Raw genomic sequence first — 14534 nt, forward strand, 5'->3', positions numbered from 1 at the left:
AGAACACAGAGTAATGGTATAAGACTGCCTGAGTGACTGGAGGCCAGTGTCCTGCAATGTACCAGAAGGATCAGTTCTGGGACCCCTCTTGTTTGTTATATACATAAATGATATAGATGGATACGTCAGGGGAAATGTTAAACAAATTTGCATATGACACCACAATTGACAGAGTGATTAATAGTGAAGATGATAGTAGGTTACAGGAAGATATAGATAGGTTGGTCAGAAGGGCAGACTAATGGCAGATGGTAGTTAACTCTGATGATGCACTTTGAAGGAAGAAACAAGATGAGGGAGCATTTAATGAATGCAGGACACTGGATAGCTTAGAGGAATAGAAGGATCTTGGGGTAATTACTCACAGATCCTTGAAGTCAGCAGAACACGTGAATAGGATAGTAAAGAAGGCATATGAGACACTGGTTTTCATCAGTCGTGGCATAAAGTATGAGAACAATGAGGTAATGTTGGAGTTGTACAGAGCTCTGGTCAGACCACAGCTGGAGTACTGTGTGCAGTTCTGGTGACCTCACTACAGGAAGGATGTGATGGCACTAGAGGTGGTAGAGAGGAGGTTCACCAGGATGGAGAAATTGAGCAACAAGGAGCAACCAAATAGGCTTTGATCATTTTCTTTAGAGCAGAGAATACTGAGGGGGGATATGATTGAGGTGTTTTTACATTATGAGGGGTGTGGCCAGGGTGAACAGACAGCAACTGTCCCCTTGGTCGAGGGAGCATAATTTTAGGGTATGGGCAGGAGATGAGGAAGGAATTCGGGAACAAAGCCTTTTCACTCAACAGGTGGTGGGAATTTGGAATGCACCACCTGGGACGGTAGTGGAGGCCAGAAACCTTTCAACCTTTTTAAAAAAAGTCAGATGAGCACTTCAAATATCATACAATTCAAGATTGTGGGATTTGCCAGAAATTTAGATTAATGTGCCTTAAGTGGTAGTTATGTCGGTGGGCCAAAGATCCTTGATGGGCCAAAGATCCTTTTCTATGCTGTATGAACCTATGATTCTATAATTTACTTGGTTTTTTGAAAAGGTGACTAAATATATTGATGAGGGCAATGTAGTTGATTTGGTTTACATGAACTTTGACAAGGTCCCACATGGAATGATGGTCCGAAAGTTAAGACTCCATAAGATCCAAGATATGTTTGGCAAACTGGATGCAAAATTGGGTTGCAGGTAGGAGACAAAGGGTGATGGTGGAGTACTGTTCTTATGATTGGAACCTGTGACCAGCACTGTACCACAGGGATCAGTGTTGTGATCTTTGCCAAATTGTTATGAACAGTAACAACTTGGATGTGAATGCAGAAGGTGTAATTAGAAAGTTGGCAATTGACATAAAAATTGGTGATGCTGTCATTGATGAAGTGGATAGTCTCAAACTACAGTCTGATTGATTAGCTGGTAAATTGGGCCGAACAATGGCAGACAGAATTTAACCCTGATAAGTGCAAGTGATGCATTTTGGGAGTTCGAATAAGTGAAGGATATACACAATGAATGACACGAAGGGTACTGAGGAACAAAGAAACCTTCGTGTACTAGTCCTTAGATCCTTGAAGGTGTCAGGGCAGTTAGACAGAGTGGTGAAAAAGGCATACAGGACGCTTCCTTTCATTAGCCGGGGTGCATAATATAGTGAGGAAGTTTTGTAACAACTTTAAAAAACATTGGTTAGGCTACATGGAATATTGTGCGCAGTTCTGATCGCCACACTATTGGAAGGATGAGATTGCACTGGAGAGGGTGCAGGGGAGATGTTGCCTGGGAAGAAAAGTCTTAGTTATGAGGAGAGACTGGATAGGCTGGGCTTGCTTTCCTTTGAACAGAGGAGGCTGCCAGGGGGAATGTGATTGACGCATGCAAAATTATGGGAGGCATAGACAGGGTAGATCATGAGAACCTCTTGACACGTCTAAGACCGGGTGCAGACATTTAAGGTGAAGAGTAAGTGGTTTACAGGAAGTCTGAGGAAATACATTTTCATCTAGAGGGTGGTAGAAATATGGAACGTGCTGCCTGGGATATGGAGGAGGTAGATACTCTTGCCAAAATTATCTGGATGAAATACTTAAAGCATAGTAGGCTATGGACCAAATGCACTTAAATGGGATTAGTTTTGTGCTTGTTGGTCAGCATGGACATAGTTGGCTGAAGGACTGTTTCTATGCGGAATGACTGACTCTCAAACTTGATACAAAGCCACCTAAATAGATACTAGGTCAAATGGAAAGAGATAGATTTTGAGGAGCATCTTAAAGGAGGAAGGGGAGATGGGGAGGCTTAGATAATCAAGATTTTCATAAATGAAAAGACATCAAAACCTTCACTTCTCGAATTATGTTACAGTTATACAGAGTTACTGCATCTGTTACTGTATTACCAAAATTGTATTTAGTTCTGGCCACTGCATATAAGGATACATTGTCTTTGGAAGAATGCAGTGCAGATTCACCATAATACAGGCAGCAAAGGTGTTAAATTATGAGGACAATTTACTGAACCCATGTTTGCATTCCCTCAAATATAGAATATTAAGAGGTCATTTAATGAGAGTAAGGCCATAAGACCATAAGAAGTAGGCACAGGAGTAGGCTGTTCGGCCCTTCAAGCCTGATCTGCAATTCTTCGTGTCCACTTTCCTACCCAATCCTTTCCAACTGTGCATCTGTTTGCTTTTGTTGAAATGGAATAGTTCTAAAAGGCAAGGTAAGGCAAAGCAGGGATGCTGTGAACATCCAGGGTAAAGTAAAGCAAGGGAGTGCTAAGACAGCAAGTGAGCAGCCCTGAGATGCAGCCTGCACCAATCAACAAGCCGGGAGCCTGTCGCTGTGCTCAAAACAGGCTTGCGATGAGAAATGCCAGTGCACTCCAAACTGCAAAAGTGTATAAATGCATGCCAGCTTCTGTGGAGATGGTTGTGTGCAGCACTGCCCTGAAGCCTGCTCTCAAAGTTTGGGTGGACAGATACCCAAGAGTGACAAAGGAGTAAGTAGTGTGCTGGAATGGCGAGTTAACTGTTTTGGGGCCACTGCTGTTTATCATTTTTATAAATGATATGGATGAGGGCATTAGTAAATTTGTGGATGACACTAAAGTCAGTGGAGTTGTAGACAGTGCGGAAGGATGTTGCAGGTGACAGAGGACATAGATAAGCTGCAGAGCTGAGCTAAGGTGTGGCAAATCGACTTTAATGTGGAAAAGTGTGAGGTGATTCATTTTGGAAGGAGTAACATGAATACAGAGTACTGGGCTAATGGTAAAATTCTTGATACTGTGGATGAGCAGAGAGATCTCTGTGTCCATGAGCATAGATCCCTGAAAGTTACCACCCTGATGGATAGGGTTGTTGAGAAGGCATACGGTGTGTTAGCACTTATTGGTAGTGGGATTGAGTTTCGAAGCCGCAAGGTCATGTTGCAACTGTACAAAACTCTGGTGTGGCCGCACTTGGCATACAGTTCTGGTCGCCACATTATAGGATGCATGGAAAAGGGCGCAGAGGATATTTACCAGGATGTTGCCTGGTAATGGAGGGAAGGTCTTATGAGGAAAGGCTAAGAGAAGAAGGTTAAGAGGTGACTTAATAGAGGCATACAGGGTGATCAGAGGATTAGATAGAGCGGACAGTGAGAGCTTTTTTCCTCGGATGGTGATGGCTAGCACGAAGGGACGTAGCTTTAAATTGAGGGGTGATAGATATAGGACAGATGTCAGAAGTAGGTTTTTTGCTCAGAGTTGTAAGGGCATGGGAATGACAAGCCTACAACAGTAGTAGAATAGCCAACTTTAAGGGCATTTCAATGGTCATTGGATAAACATATGGACGATAGCGGATTAGATTGGTTTCACAGGTTGGCGCAACATCGAGGGTCGAAGGGCCTGTACTGGGCTGTAATGTTCTATGTTCTATATTAACTGCTTTGGTTTTCATGTTGCGATCTCTTGGCATTTATTTTCTATCCAGCAGGTGGTAGAATGAGAACTTGCATATTAATGAGGTAAGATTGGATCGTAATGAGGGTAATAATGAGCGATAATCCCATTAATAGGCTTTTGTCACTCACTAGCAAGAATTTCATTGCAAAGTCCAGAACATGTGACTTGTTATTCCCAACGTAAACAGAAGTCTCACTTGATTTCTCTCGTGATCTTCCCAAATTTATCACATTACCTACATCATTACTGGCCTGGCAAGATTCTGGCCTCAGAAACTGACAAGAGACAAACAAGTGAACATTGATACACACAGGCAGAGGTGGGGTCCTCTTCTTCAATATATTGAGGGTCGCAAAAATTCAACTGTATTCAAATCTTACCTTGTTTACAACCCATAACTACCTCAACCAATTCAAAATCTTCAATATTTTCATCCTGCAAAAGAAAGTATATTTCACTGTCATGTTAGATTAAGATATTTAGCTATATTTAATTTTTCTTCTAAAATAATGCTAATGCTCACACAGGTAAGTGAAGGTAGCTTTAAACATTTAAAGATAGAATTTTTAACGTTGCATAGCTCAGGGCTGGGATTAGTACTGGTCAGGAGCACACTCCTAAGCTTGGAGAAAGCTCAACTTCATGGATCATTTTCAGCCTCCAAGCCTTGTTGTTTCAAGGAAGGAAAGCTGGGTGAGGATCGCTGAATTCGGCAGAGCTATCTTCTAAGTTATAAATATTTCTTAAATATTAGATTAGATTAGATAACTTACAGTATGGAAACAGGCCCTTCGGCCCAACAAGTCCACACCGACCCGCCGAAGCGTAACCCACCCATTCCCCTACATTTACCCCTTCACCTAACACTACGGGCAATTTAGCATGGCCAATTCACCTGACGTGCACATCTTTGGACTGTGGGAGGAAACCGGAGCACTCGGAGGAAACCCACGCAGACACGGGGAGAACGTGCAAACTCCACACAGTCAGTCGCCTGAGTCGGGAATTGAACCCGGGTCTCTGGCGCTGTGAGGCAGCAGTGCTAACCACTGTGCCACCGTGCCACCCACCACTGTTTCTATTTCTATTTCTATTTCTGTTTCTATCACCTCTGGATCCCCAATACTCTACACAAAATATCTTTTAATTCCCCACTCCCCTTAAATTCCAATCTCCTATCCTTTGGTTATGCACTCCTCAGATAAGGGGAATAGAAATTTCTACTTGTTAGAACCCCTACTGATTTTTAAAAACTATTTTTAATTCTACTAATTTTGATTGGAGCTGTGAACTAGGATTTGTGATCCGAGAATGACTTGTGGATTATGAAGCAGCCTGTGGTAAAAGAAAATGAATTGACCAAACAAGCTTTGTTTGTTTGAGAGGCCGGATCTGGAAGCTAACTGAAGGCTGAATCTTGATTAAAAAGGTTCCAACAGACACTGACTCTGGGAAGTGCATTGTGTCTAAGCAGACACGTTAAGTTGGCTACTAATGAAGTCAGTACCTGGGAATTGGTTCTTGCAAGTCTGGCAGAGATGCTATGTTCAAGTAGATGGAAGTTATTGAGACCTCAGAAGGAGTAGATTGATTTAACAGGCCAGAGCCAGAACTGAAGTTGTTTTGAACTGCATTTTCGTGACAGATAAATTTGGCTCCTTTCAGTATGAAAATTTCAAAGATCCTTACCCAATCTGCCATATCAACTTTAGGAAGCCCAAAGAATAGAAAGCAGAGTTAGAAATAGTGCTGCCCTTGCCTGGGTGAACTGAGAAAGTGACCCTGATCAGCAATTTCAGAAAAGCAATGAGTACACATCTATGCCTGTGAAACAATGCATTGTGAATGCCATTTGAGTAATCAGGCCAGTTTAACTGTGTTGTTTGCCTTTTGTATGAATTATACTGAAAATAAATGTTTTGGGTTTTAAACAGAGACGTTAGTTTGATTACAGTGTTGTTTAGTTTTCTTTCCACTGAAGTTATTTTGTTTTTAATTGATAGTTAAGTCTTTTAAGCTGGAAAACCAGTGTCTGGAAATTAATTATTCACAAAGTCTGGGATTGGTTGTTCAAAAGTCTGGTTCAGATACAACTTGAGTGACTACTGGGGGTCTTAGACGGTTTAATTTTACTGTGTTGTAAATACAGATGTAGAAAGGTTGATGTGATTTGGCAGTCTGTTTCCATGTTGTAACACACTACAGTTTGTATAATCCCCTCAATTGTATACACTTCTATTTGGCCTCTCATTCAGTCTTGTATAGTAAAAGCCTATTGAAAGTAAACACAAGAAAGAAGGGCAATAGCAGATCAAGGGTAATCTGTGCTGAGAAAAAGAGCTCACATTTCAGGCTGATGATCTTTCACTAGAACCCAAACTACCCAATCTTCCCTCAAATTTAAAATTGATCAGTCCAGAGAACATTCTCATTAGTCTCCTCTGTACCCTGTCCAGTGCAACCATACCTTCCCACGTTAAAAATCACACGACACCAGGTTATAGTCTAACAGATTTATCTGGAAGCACTAGCTTTCGGAGCATTGCTCCCTCTTCTGCTGCTCATGCTCCTGTTAAAGTTCACTTGAGAATGTAACTTTAAAAAAAATTCTGCGATTTACATATGAAAGAACTGAAACCAACATTGTCATTTTAAAAGATGAGAGACTTAACAAACAATCCAGGTCTTTTTCAATATATAATTTCAGTTACGTCACACTGTAAACTTTTGTTATAAATTCTGTGTCTTATGATCTTATATTTCACAACCAGCTGATGAAGGAGCAGCGCTCCGAAAGCAAGTGCTTCCAAATAAACCTGTTGGACTATAACCTGGTGTTGCATGATTTTTAACTTTGTACACCCCAGTCCAACACCGGCATCTCCAAATCATATTTTGCCACAGTACAGTGACAAAAGCTAAACAGAGTAATCAGCAGTGACTTCTGTTCTATGCAATTCCAACTCAACTTCCCAATTCTTACATTCTATGCCTCAGCTAATAAAAGTATCTCAAATTCCTCTTTCATCACTTTATCTAAGTGTCCTGCTACCTTTAGGATCTAAGGGCATGCACTGTTTCTGTACATTTCTCACTACTCTGTTACATACTGCACATGTCTTACCTTATTGGCTTCCCACAAATCCATTACCTCACATTTATCCAGATAAAATTCTACTCGTCACAGTTCCACTCATTTAATACATGTCCACTGGTTGAAGAAAATTGAAGACTGTAAAGTATTATGTAATTAACCACATGGCTAATTTGTTTGATCTGTCTACAAATTTGTTATTTCCAATTTACTGATGTATGCCACAAAATCAAGGGATCCAATACTGAACCTGTCAGAATATCACCATCTACCATACATCAAAATGGAAAACAATCATTAACCACCACTCAGGTTTCCTCCTTAAGCTAAAATTTGATCCAAACTGACAATGACTCTCCTTTCCCAAATTTTGTTGACCAGCCTTTGATACAGTGTTTGCCAATGTTTCCTTAAAATTTATACAATAACATCTCTTCTAGTCCCTTCATCAACTTTTCCTGAGACTTCATCAAAAAAAGTGTTAATCAGCACAATCTGTCCTTTAGAAATCAAAGTTGGATCTCATGAATTAATACAGAACTCTCGAAGTTCACCAAAGATGAGAAAGATTTAAAAGGGACTTGAGGGGCAATGTTTTCCACACTGAGGGTAGTTTGTGTGTGGAATGAACTGCCAGAGGAAGTGGTAGATGTAGGTACAGTTACAACATTTAAAAGACATTTGAATAAGTACAAAAATAGTAAAAGTTCAAAGGGATATGGGCCAAGAAACTCAACACTAATCTGCAGAAAGCAGCCCACTTGATTGGTACCAAATCCCCAAACATCCATTACCCCCACCATTGATGGTCATGTACAAGATGCACTGGAAAAATCTGCACTGAAAATGTGTTGCTGGAAAAGCGCAGCAGGTCAGGCAGCATCCAAGGAGCAGGAGAAGAAGGGCTCATGCCCGAAACGTCGATTCTCCAGCTCCTTGGATGTTGCCTGACCTACTGCGCTTTTCCAGCAACACATTTTCAGCTCTGATCTCCAGCATCTGCAGTCCTCACTTTCTCCGCACTGGAGAAATCTGCCAAGATCCTTTGACAGCACCTTCCAAACCCATGACCGCTTCCACTTACAAGGACAAGGACAGAAGATACATGGGAACACCACCAAATGCAAGCTCCCCTCCATGCCGCTCACCATCGTTACTTGGAATATCTCACTTTCTCTTCAGTGTTGTTGGGTCAAAATCCTGAAATCCTCCCCAAACACCGTTGTGGGTCTATCTACAGCACATGGACTGCATAGGATCAGGAAAACAGTTTCTCAAGGGAGCTAGGGACAGAAAATAAAGGCTTGCTGTGTCACAAGAGTGAATTAAAACAAAGTTCTCCCTTGCTGGAGGTACCACTGCCTGATTCCTACGTTGTGTAAACATAACTTTTCACTTATCAGACAAGTCTAAATCTGAGAGTCATAGAGATTTATAGCACGAAAACAGACTCTTTGGTCCAACTCGTCCATACCAACCAGATATCCTAAATTAATCCAGTCCTATTTCCCAGCACTTGGCCCATATCTCTCGAAGTCAAAAAGTGTGGCGCTGGAAAAGCACATCAGGTCAGGCATCATCCGAGGAGCAGGAGAATCGATGTTTCAGGCATAAGCCCTTCATTCTGAAGGGGTGGCACAGTGGCTAGCACTGCTGCCTCACAGCACAAGGGATCCGGGTTCAATTCCAGCCTTGGGCGACTGTCTCTGCGGAGTTTGCACATTCTCCCAGTGTCTGCATGGTTTCCTCCGGGTGCTCTGGTTTCCTCCCAGAATCCAAAGGTGTGCAGATCAGGTGAATTGGCCATGCTAAATTGCCCATAGTGTTCAGAGATGTGTAGGTTAGGTGCATTAGTCAGGGGTAAATATAGGATGGTAGGGGAATGGGTCTAAGTGGGTTACTCTTCGCAGGGTCGATGTGGATTTGTTGGGCCAAAGGGCCTGTCCAAACTATAGGGATTCTATTCTATTCTATTTTATTCTGATTCCCAGTGTTACGACACAAAGACAGTCTAATCAAATCAGCCTTCCTATCCCTTTATTTGCAACAAAGTAAAATTAAAATGATCAATGATCCTCAAAATTATTCCAAATGATTCCTAACTAAACCTTGTAATAATTGGTAGCAGACATTAATTATATCACTAAAACAAAAGAATTAACTGTTTTTTTATTAACAGAGCAAAGTTAAACAAGATAATCTAATTAATGTCTACAATTTAATCCAAATCTTCTTTTGTTCTAGCTCCCACTCACAAAGGCAGACACATTTACAGGATAACTTGATGAAAAATAAAAGAAATTTAACTCTCCAGTTTACTTAAGCTGTTTCCATTATCTGTAGTATCACAGGCACATGCCACTATATCTTCATTCGTTTCTGAAAGCACTGGTCAATGCAAATAATTTCCAGCAGACACTGAAGAATAATTGCTTAATACCTATAATGGAGATTCTATTCTCTGAACTTAAATTGTGTTGATTATGGTAAGATAAGCAGACAGCAATCAGCTCTCCCTCCTGTAGCTTTGGCAATCGCAATCTTTAACAAAAGAAAATTCAAAACTAGTTCAAACGTTGGTTTTCCCTTTATTAGACTGGTTGACTGGTCCTTGTGAGGCCCCAGTTAATATTGAAACATCAGGTATCTGAGTATAATTCCTCTCTGAAGTCACAACATCTATACAGTCCGTTGATCAAGAGTTAACCTGCAATCAACTTTCAGACCTGGCCTCATAAACAAATATCAGTTTTTTTCTCATTTTTGTAAAATGAAATGCTGCTCACAGTTAACAGGTCACCTTCAGCTCACAGTTCCAAACCAAACATAATTTTTAAAAAAAATTTTAAATCATGCAAGTCTCAACACAACTGACTCAGGACACTGGTCGGGTTCCTGCATGGTTGGTCAATGGTACCTTGATTATAAAGGAGAAAATACTCAGGGAGTTACTGTTTTTCTGGCTCTGTCCCTACATATCTGTGTTTACATTAATGCCCTCTATTTTTCCTCTTTTGATCAGTAAGTCAAAACGTCATCTTCTTCTTTACTATATAATGTATTCATCATGGAACAGCTTCAGCTATAATACTTAAACTAGTTTACAACAATTCATTGACATAAAAGAGATGGCTGTGTTTTTGTACTCTGATTCAATGACATAAATAGGATGACACTGTACCTACAGCAAAGTAACAAGCTTACTTGATTATCATGGTTAGTTACAGCACATTGCTAGACAATTACATTAAACAAAGTAAGTCATAAAGAATTTCTAGCTGGAACTAACCTGTCGTCCCAGTTGCAAAAGGACTTCCTGGATAATGGCTTTGACTGTTGTCTCGATATTTACAGGAATGGAGATATAAGCTACTCCAAATCTGAAACATGAAAACAGGTGCGAACTAACAAATGAGCATACTAAAAGATGAAATATTAACTGTCACTGAAAGCTCCTCTAAGAAAATTAGGGATGGATAATAAATGCTGGCCCAGCCAGCAATACCTGGACTCCTGAATGATTAAAGCAAAAGTCAAAAGTTTTGTTAAAGCATAAATGCCAGTACAACAGGGAATTACCTTTAACAAATTTATGCAACTCCCCACTCTTTCCCATGATCTTGTTTTCACTTTGAGGCATTGGTGAATCAGCTGGTCTCCCTTGCCACTGCCAGGACTGGTCTGTTTTAACAGGAGTTTCACCATCCAGTGACAGCTTGTCCCAAACAAGCAACATAAGAAGAGGTGGTGTTTCCAAATTCAAAGCCAGCTGTGACTGCATTACTAGAGCTACCAAGCATTTGGATTTTTAGATTAATTGTAAAAGAAAAATCCTTACAATCCAACTTTTATGCTTTCTTTAAGCTACTGTGCTGGAAATCTCTCACCATTACACAATTAACACATGTTGATCTGACAGATTTAGATCATAGGTAAAAACAATGACTGCAGATGCTGGAAACCAGATTCTGGATTAGTGGTGCTGGAAGAGCACAGCAGTTCAGGCAGCATCCGAGGAGCAGTAAGATCTAGTACACCTCCTGCTACCTTGATTTAATCATTTGTCTTAGTGCCAACCTCAAAGTGCAGCATTTCAACATTTTTCAATTCACTCACCAGTTGATTAGAGGGAGATTACCACCTGTCCCAGTTTAGGGACAATTTTGTTTTATAAACATTCCAGGTGCCTTACAGCTAGCAGATAGGGGAACTGTCAGTCCAGAATAAATGGCCTAGGACTAGAAGACTTTTATTTAAGCTTTGATGCAAATCTGGACATCATCAGCCAGGCAAGTATTTATTACCCATCTCTAATTCCTTCTAAACCGAGTGCTTTACCAGAGTTGAAAAATGTCATGCTGGAAAAACACAGCAGGCCAGGCAGCATCCGAGGAGCAGGAGAATCGACGTTTCGGGCATTAGCCCTTCTTCAGGAATGCTTATGCCTGAAACGTCAATTCTCCTGCTCCTTGGATGCTGCCTGGCCTGCTGTGTTTTTCCAGCACGACATTTTTCAACTCTGGTACTCCAGCATCTGCAGTCCTCACTTTCTCCTGAGTGGTTTACCAGCCCATTTCAGAGTAACAGTTAAGAGTCAGCCACACAGCTGTGGATCTCAAGTCACATGTTGGCCAGGTAAGGATGGCAGACTTCCTTTTCAAAAAGTATATGGGGGGTTCCAGGTGGATTTACACAGTAATTAACAATAGTTGTCATGATCATTGCAGACACTGGCTTTATATTCCAGATTATTAATTGTATTTTAAATTCCACATAATGCCGTGGTCACATTTAAACGCAAAACATTAGCTCTCAAAACATTAGCCCCTGTTTTACTAGCCCAGTGCATCACCATTGCTCCAGTTACTGCTTAATCCACTACATCGCTCTGTAGATTGGACTGGCTATTGTATTATCAGCAAACACCAGCTATATTACTTGAACATCTGCTTACCCGTAATAGGCAACTTACTTTAACCATCCTGGATAAATTTTGACTATTTCGCAATCTCTTGGCTTTGCCCGTAGGATCCATGCCTCAGGGATTGTATCTCGGAACACTGACAAATTTTTGCTTTCCATCCAGCCTCCATTTCGGTTAATGATGTCATCACTGTAGAGAGAATCTTGGGTAAACGTTTGGAGCTCATATTCCTGAGGATCATCTGGAATGTAGTACGCTCTCAGTGCAGCTTCCTATCAAATTTCAGTTAAATCCAAATAAATACATTATTAAACTGTAGACATAAACCACACATATCACATTCTCTAACCTCTCACTCCCACAAGACACTGAGCAAATGAAAAGCTTCAAAGTAAAATCTTAAGTAAAAATTGTTTGAATATAAATTGAGTGCAATCTTTCATATTTAGCTTTGAAAAATATATTTTTTTTAGCACTGGGAGAACAGAAGAGAAAATGGCATTGGAATTTCAAAGAACAAGGGGGGAATATTATAGAAACATACAATTATGAAGGGAATAGATAAGATAGGAAAAGGAAGGTTGTTTTCACTGGTGAGTGAAACTAGAGGTAGGGGGCATAGCCTCAAAATAAGGGGGAGCAAATTTAGGACTGAGTTGAGGAGGTACTTCTTCACCAAAAGGATTGTACTCATTTAATTTTGTTTGTGCAGTCTCCTCTTATCTTAGTTGGAACTATACAATAATAACACACAATTTCAATTTGCACATAAACTGGGGAGGCAATGGCCTCATGCTATTATCACAAGACTACTAATCCAGAAACTCATCTAATATTCCGGGCACCCGGGATTCCAACCCATGTGGCAGATGGTGAAAACTGCTTTCAATTAAAAGATTTGGAATTAAGAATACAATGATGACAATGAAACCATTGCTGATTGTTAGAAACACTCGTCCAGCTCATTAATGTCCGTCAGGAAAGGAAATCTGCCATTCTCACCTGGTCCAGTCTATACGCAATTACAGACCGACAGCAATATGGTTGTCTCTCAAATGTCATACGAAATGGCCTAGCAAGCCATTCAGTTAAAGGACAGCTAGGGATGGGCAATAAATTCTGGCCAGCCAGTGATGTCCACGTCCAGCAAGTGAATAAAAATAAACCTAATCAGTATTCATGCAGTAGGATGAATTCCTGGAGTATGTACAAGATGGGTTTAAGAAGCAGCATGTTGAAGACCCAGTTAGGTATCAACCTATTTTACATTTAATATTATGAAATGAGAAAGGACTAATTAATAGCTTTACTGTAAATAAACCTGAGAAATTCAGGCCATTATTTAACAAAATTTCAGATTAAGTTGCAAAGTGATATAATTCATTTTGAAGCTTGCATCTTAAATCTAAACAAAAGGAGACTAAAGTTATGAGGCGCAAATCACCACCGGGGATTGGGAAAATACAATGAAATACTGAATGGTAGGCAGGCAGTGGCCAATATTTGAAGTAGTATTACAAGATCTACACAAAATATGCCTTCCTTTGAGACACAAATATCCAACAGGAAGAAAGAAGCAATCACAGCTAACAAAAGAAGTTAAAGGTTGTATTAGATCAAAGGCTTACAGGATGCAAGAAAAACAATGCCAAGATTGAGGATTGGAATCAGTTTGGAACCCAGCGAAGGATGTTCAAGAAACCGATAAAGAAAGGGAAAAGAGATTAAAAACCTAAGCTAGAGAAAAATCATAAAGGCAGACTGTAAAACCTTCTGTAGATATGTGAAAAAGAAAAGATTAGCAAGTTCAAATGTGGGCCCCATTACAAACCAAAGCAAGAAAATTTATAGTGTAGAAAAAGGAAATGGCTGAGAAACTAAATACTTATTTTGTGTCTGTCTTCACAGAGTAAGATGCAGGCCATTCCCATAAATATTATAGAAAATAAATAAGGGTTTATGAAAATGAGGAACTAAAACTAATTAGTATTAGTAAAGGGGTAGTACTCGAATAATTTACTTTACAGAATTTATAAAATTTTATAAATCCATTTTAGTTGGTGGTTTTGTTACTAATTTGAGTTTGACGCACCACTGCTTCTTCTGTTTTTGAAATTCGAGGAACAGTAATTAGTCGAAATTGATTCCGCTTCACTGCATCACTTCCATCAAATATCTTGAGACTTTGTTTGCCTGAGAAGAATTAATATAAGTATAAAATAAAGAACATGAAGTAGTATCAAAAAATTCCTAGAAATACGTTTTAGGCATAAAAATACACTATAGAGTGATAGAGGACTACATCTCAGAAAAAGGCCAATTGGCCCACTAAGTCTGTACCTCCACACATATCATCTATTGCATCCTCTGCACCCGATGTGGCCTCCTCTATATTGGGGAGACAGGCCACCTACTTGCGGAGCGTTTCAGAGAACACCTCTGGGACACCCGGACCAACCAACCCAACCACCCTGTAGCTCAACACTTCAACTCCCCCTCCCACTCCACCAAGGACATGCAGGTCCTTGGACTCCTCCATCGCCAGACCATA

At 40.3% G+C, this 14534-nt stretch overlaps 1 protein-coding gene across 1 annotated transcript in view; it reads right to left on the reverse strand.

The window, feature by feature from the left end:
• The window catches only part of LOC122539562 (diacylglycerol kinase theta), a 199973-nt gene that overhangs the window by 112234 nt on the left and 73205 nt on the right, over positions 1 to 14534 (reverse strand). The window contains exons 9-12 of the mRNA XM_043674545.1: positions 14076 to 14176; positions 12032 to 12255; positions 10349 to 10439; positions 4346 to 4400 (exon numbers count right to left, since the gene is read on the reverse strand). Coding sequence (XP_043530480.1) covers positions 4346 to 4400; positions 10349 to 10439; positions 12032 to 12255; positions 14076 to 14176 — 471 coding nt within the window. The remainder of the gene's footprint in view (positions 1 to 4345; positions 4401 to 10348; positions 10440 to 12031; positions 12256 to 14075; positions 14177 to 14534) is intronic.

The sequence above is a fragment of the Chiloscyllium plagiosum genome, chromosome 32 (genome assembly GCF_004010195.1).
Source record: "Chiloscyllium plagiosum isolate BGI_BamShark_2017 chromosome 32, ASM401019v2, whole genome shotgun sequence".
Classification (NCBI taxonomy): Eukaryota; Metazoa; Chordata; class Chondrichthyes; order Orectolobiformes; family Hemiscylliidae; genus Chiloscyllium; species Chiloscyllium plagiosum.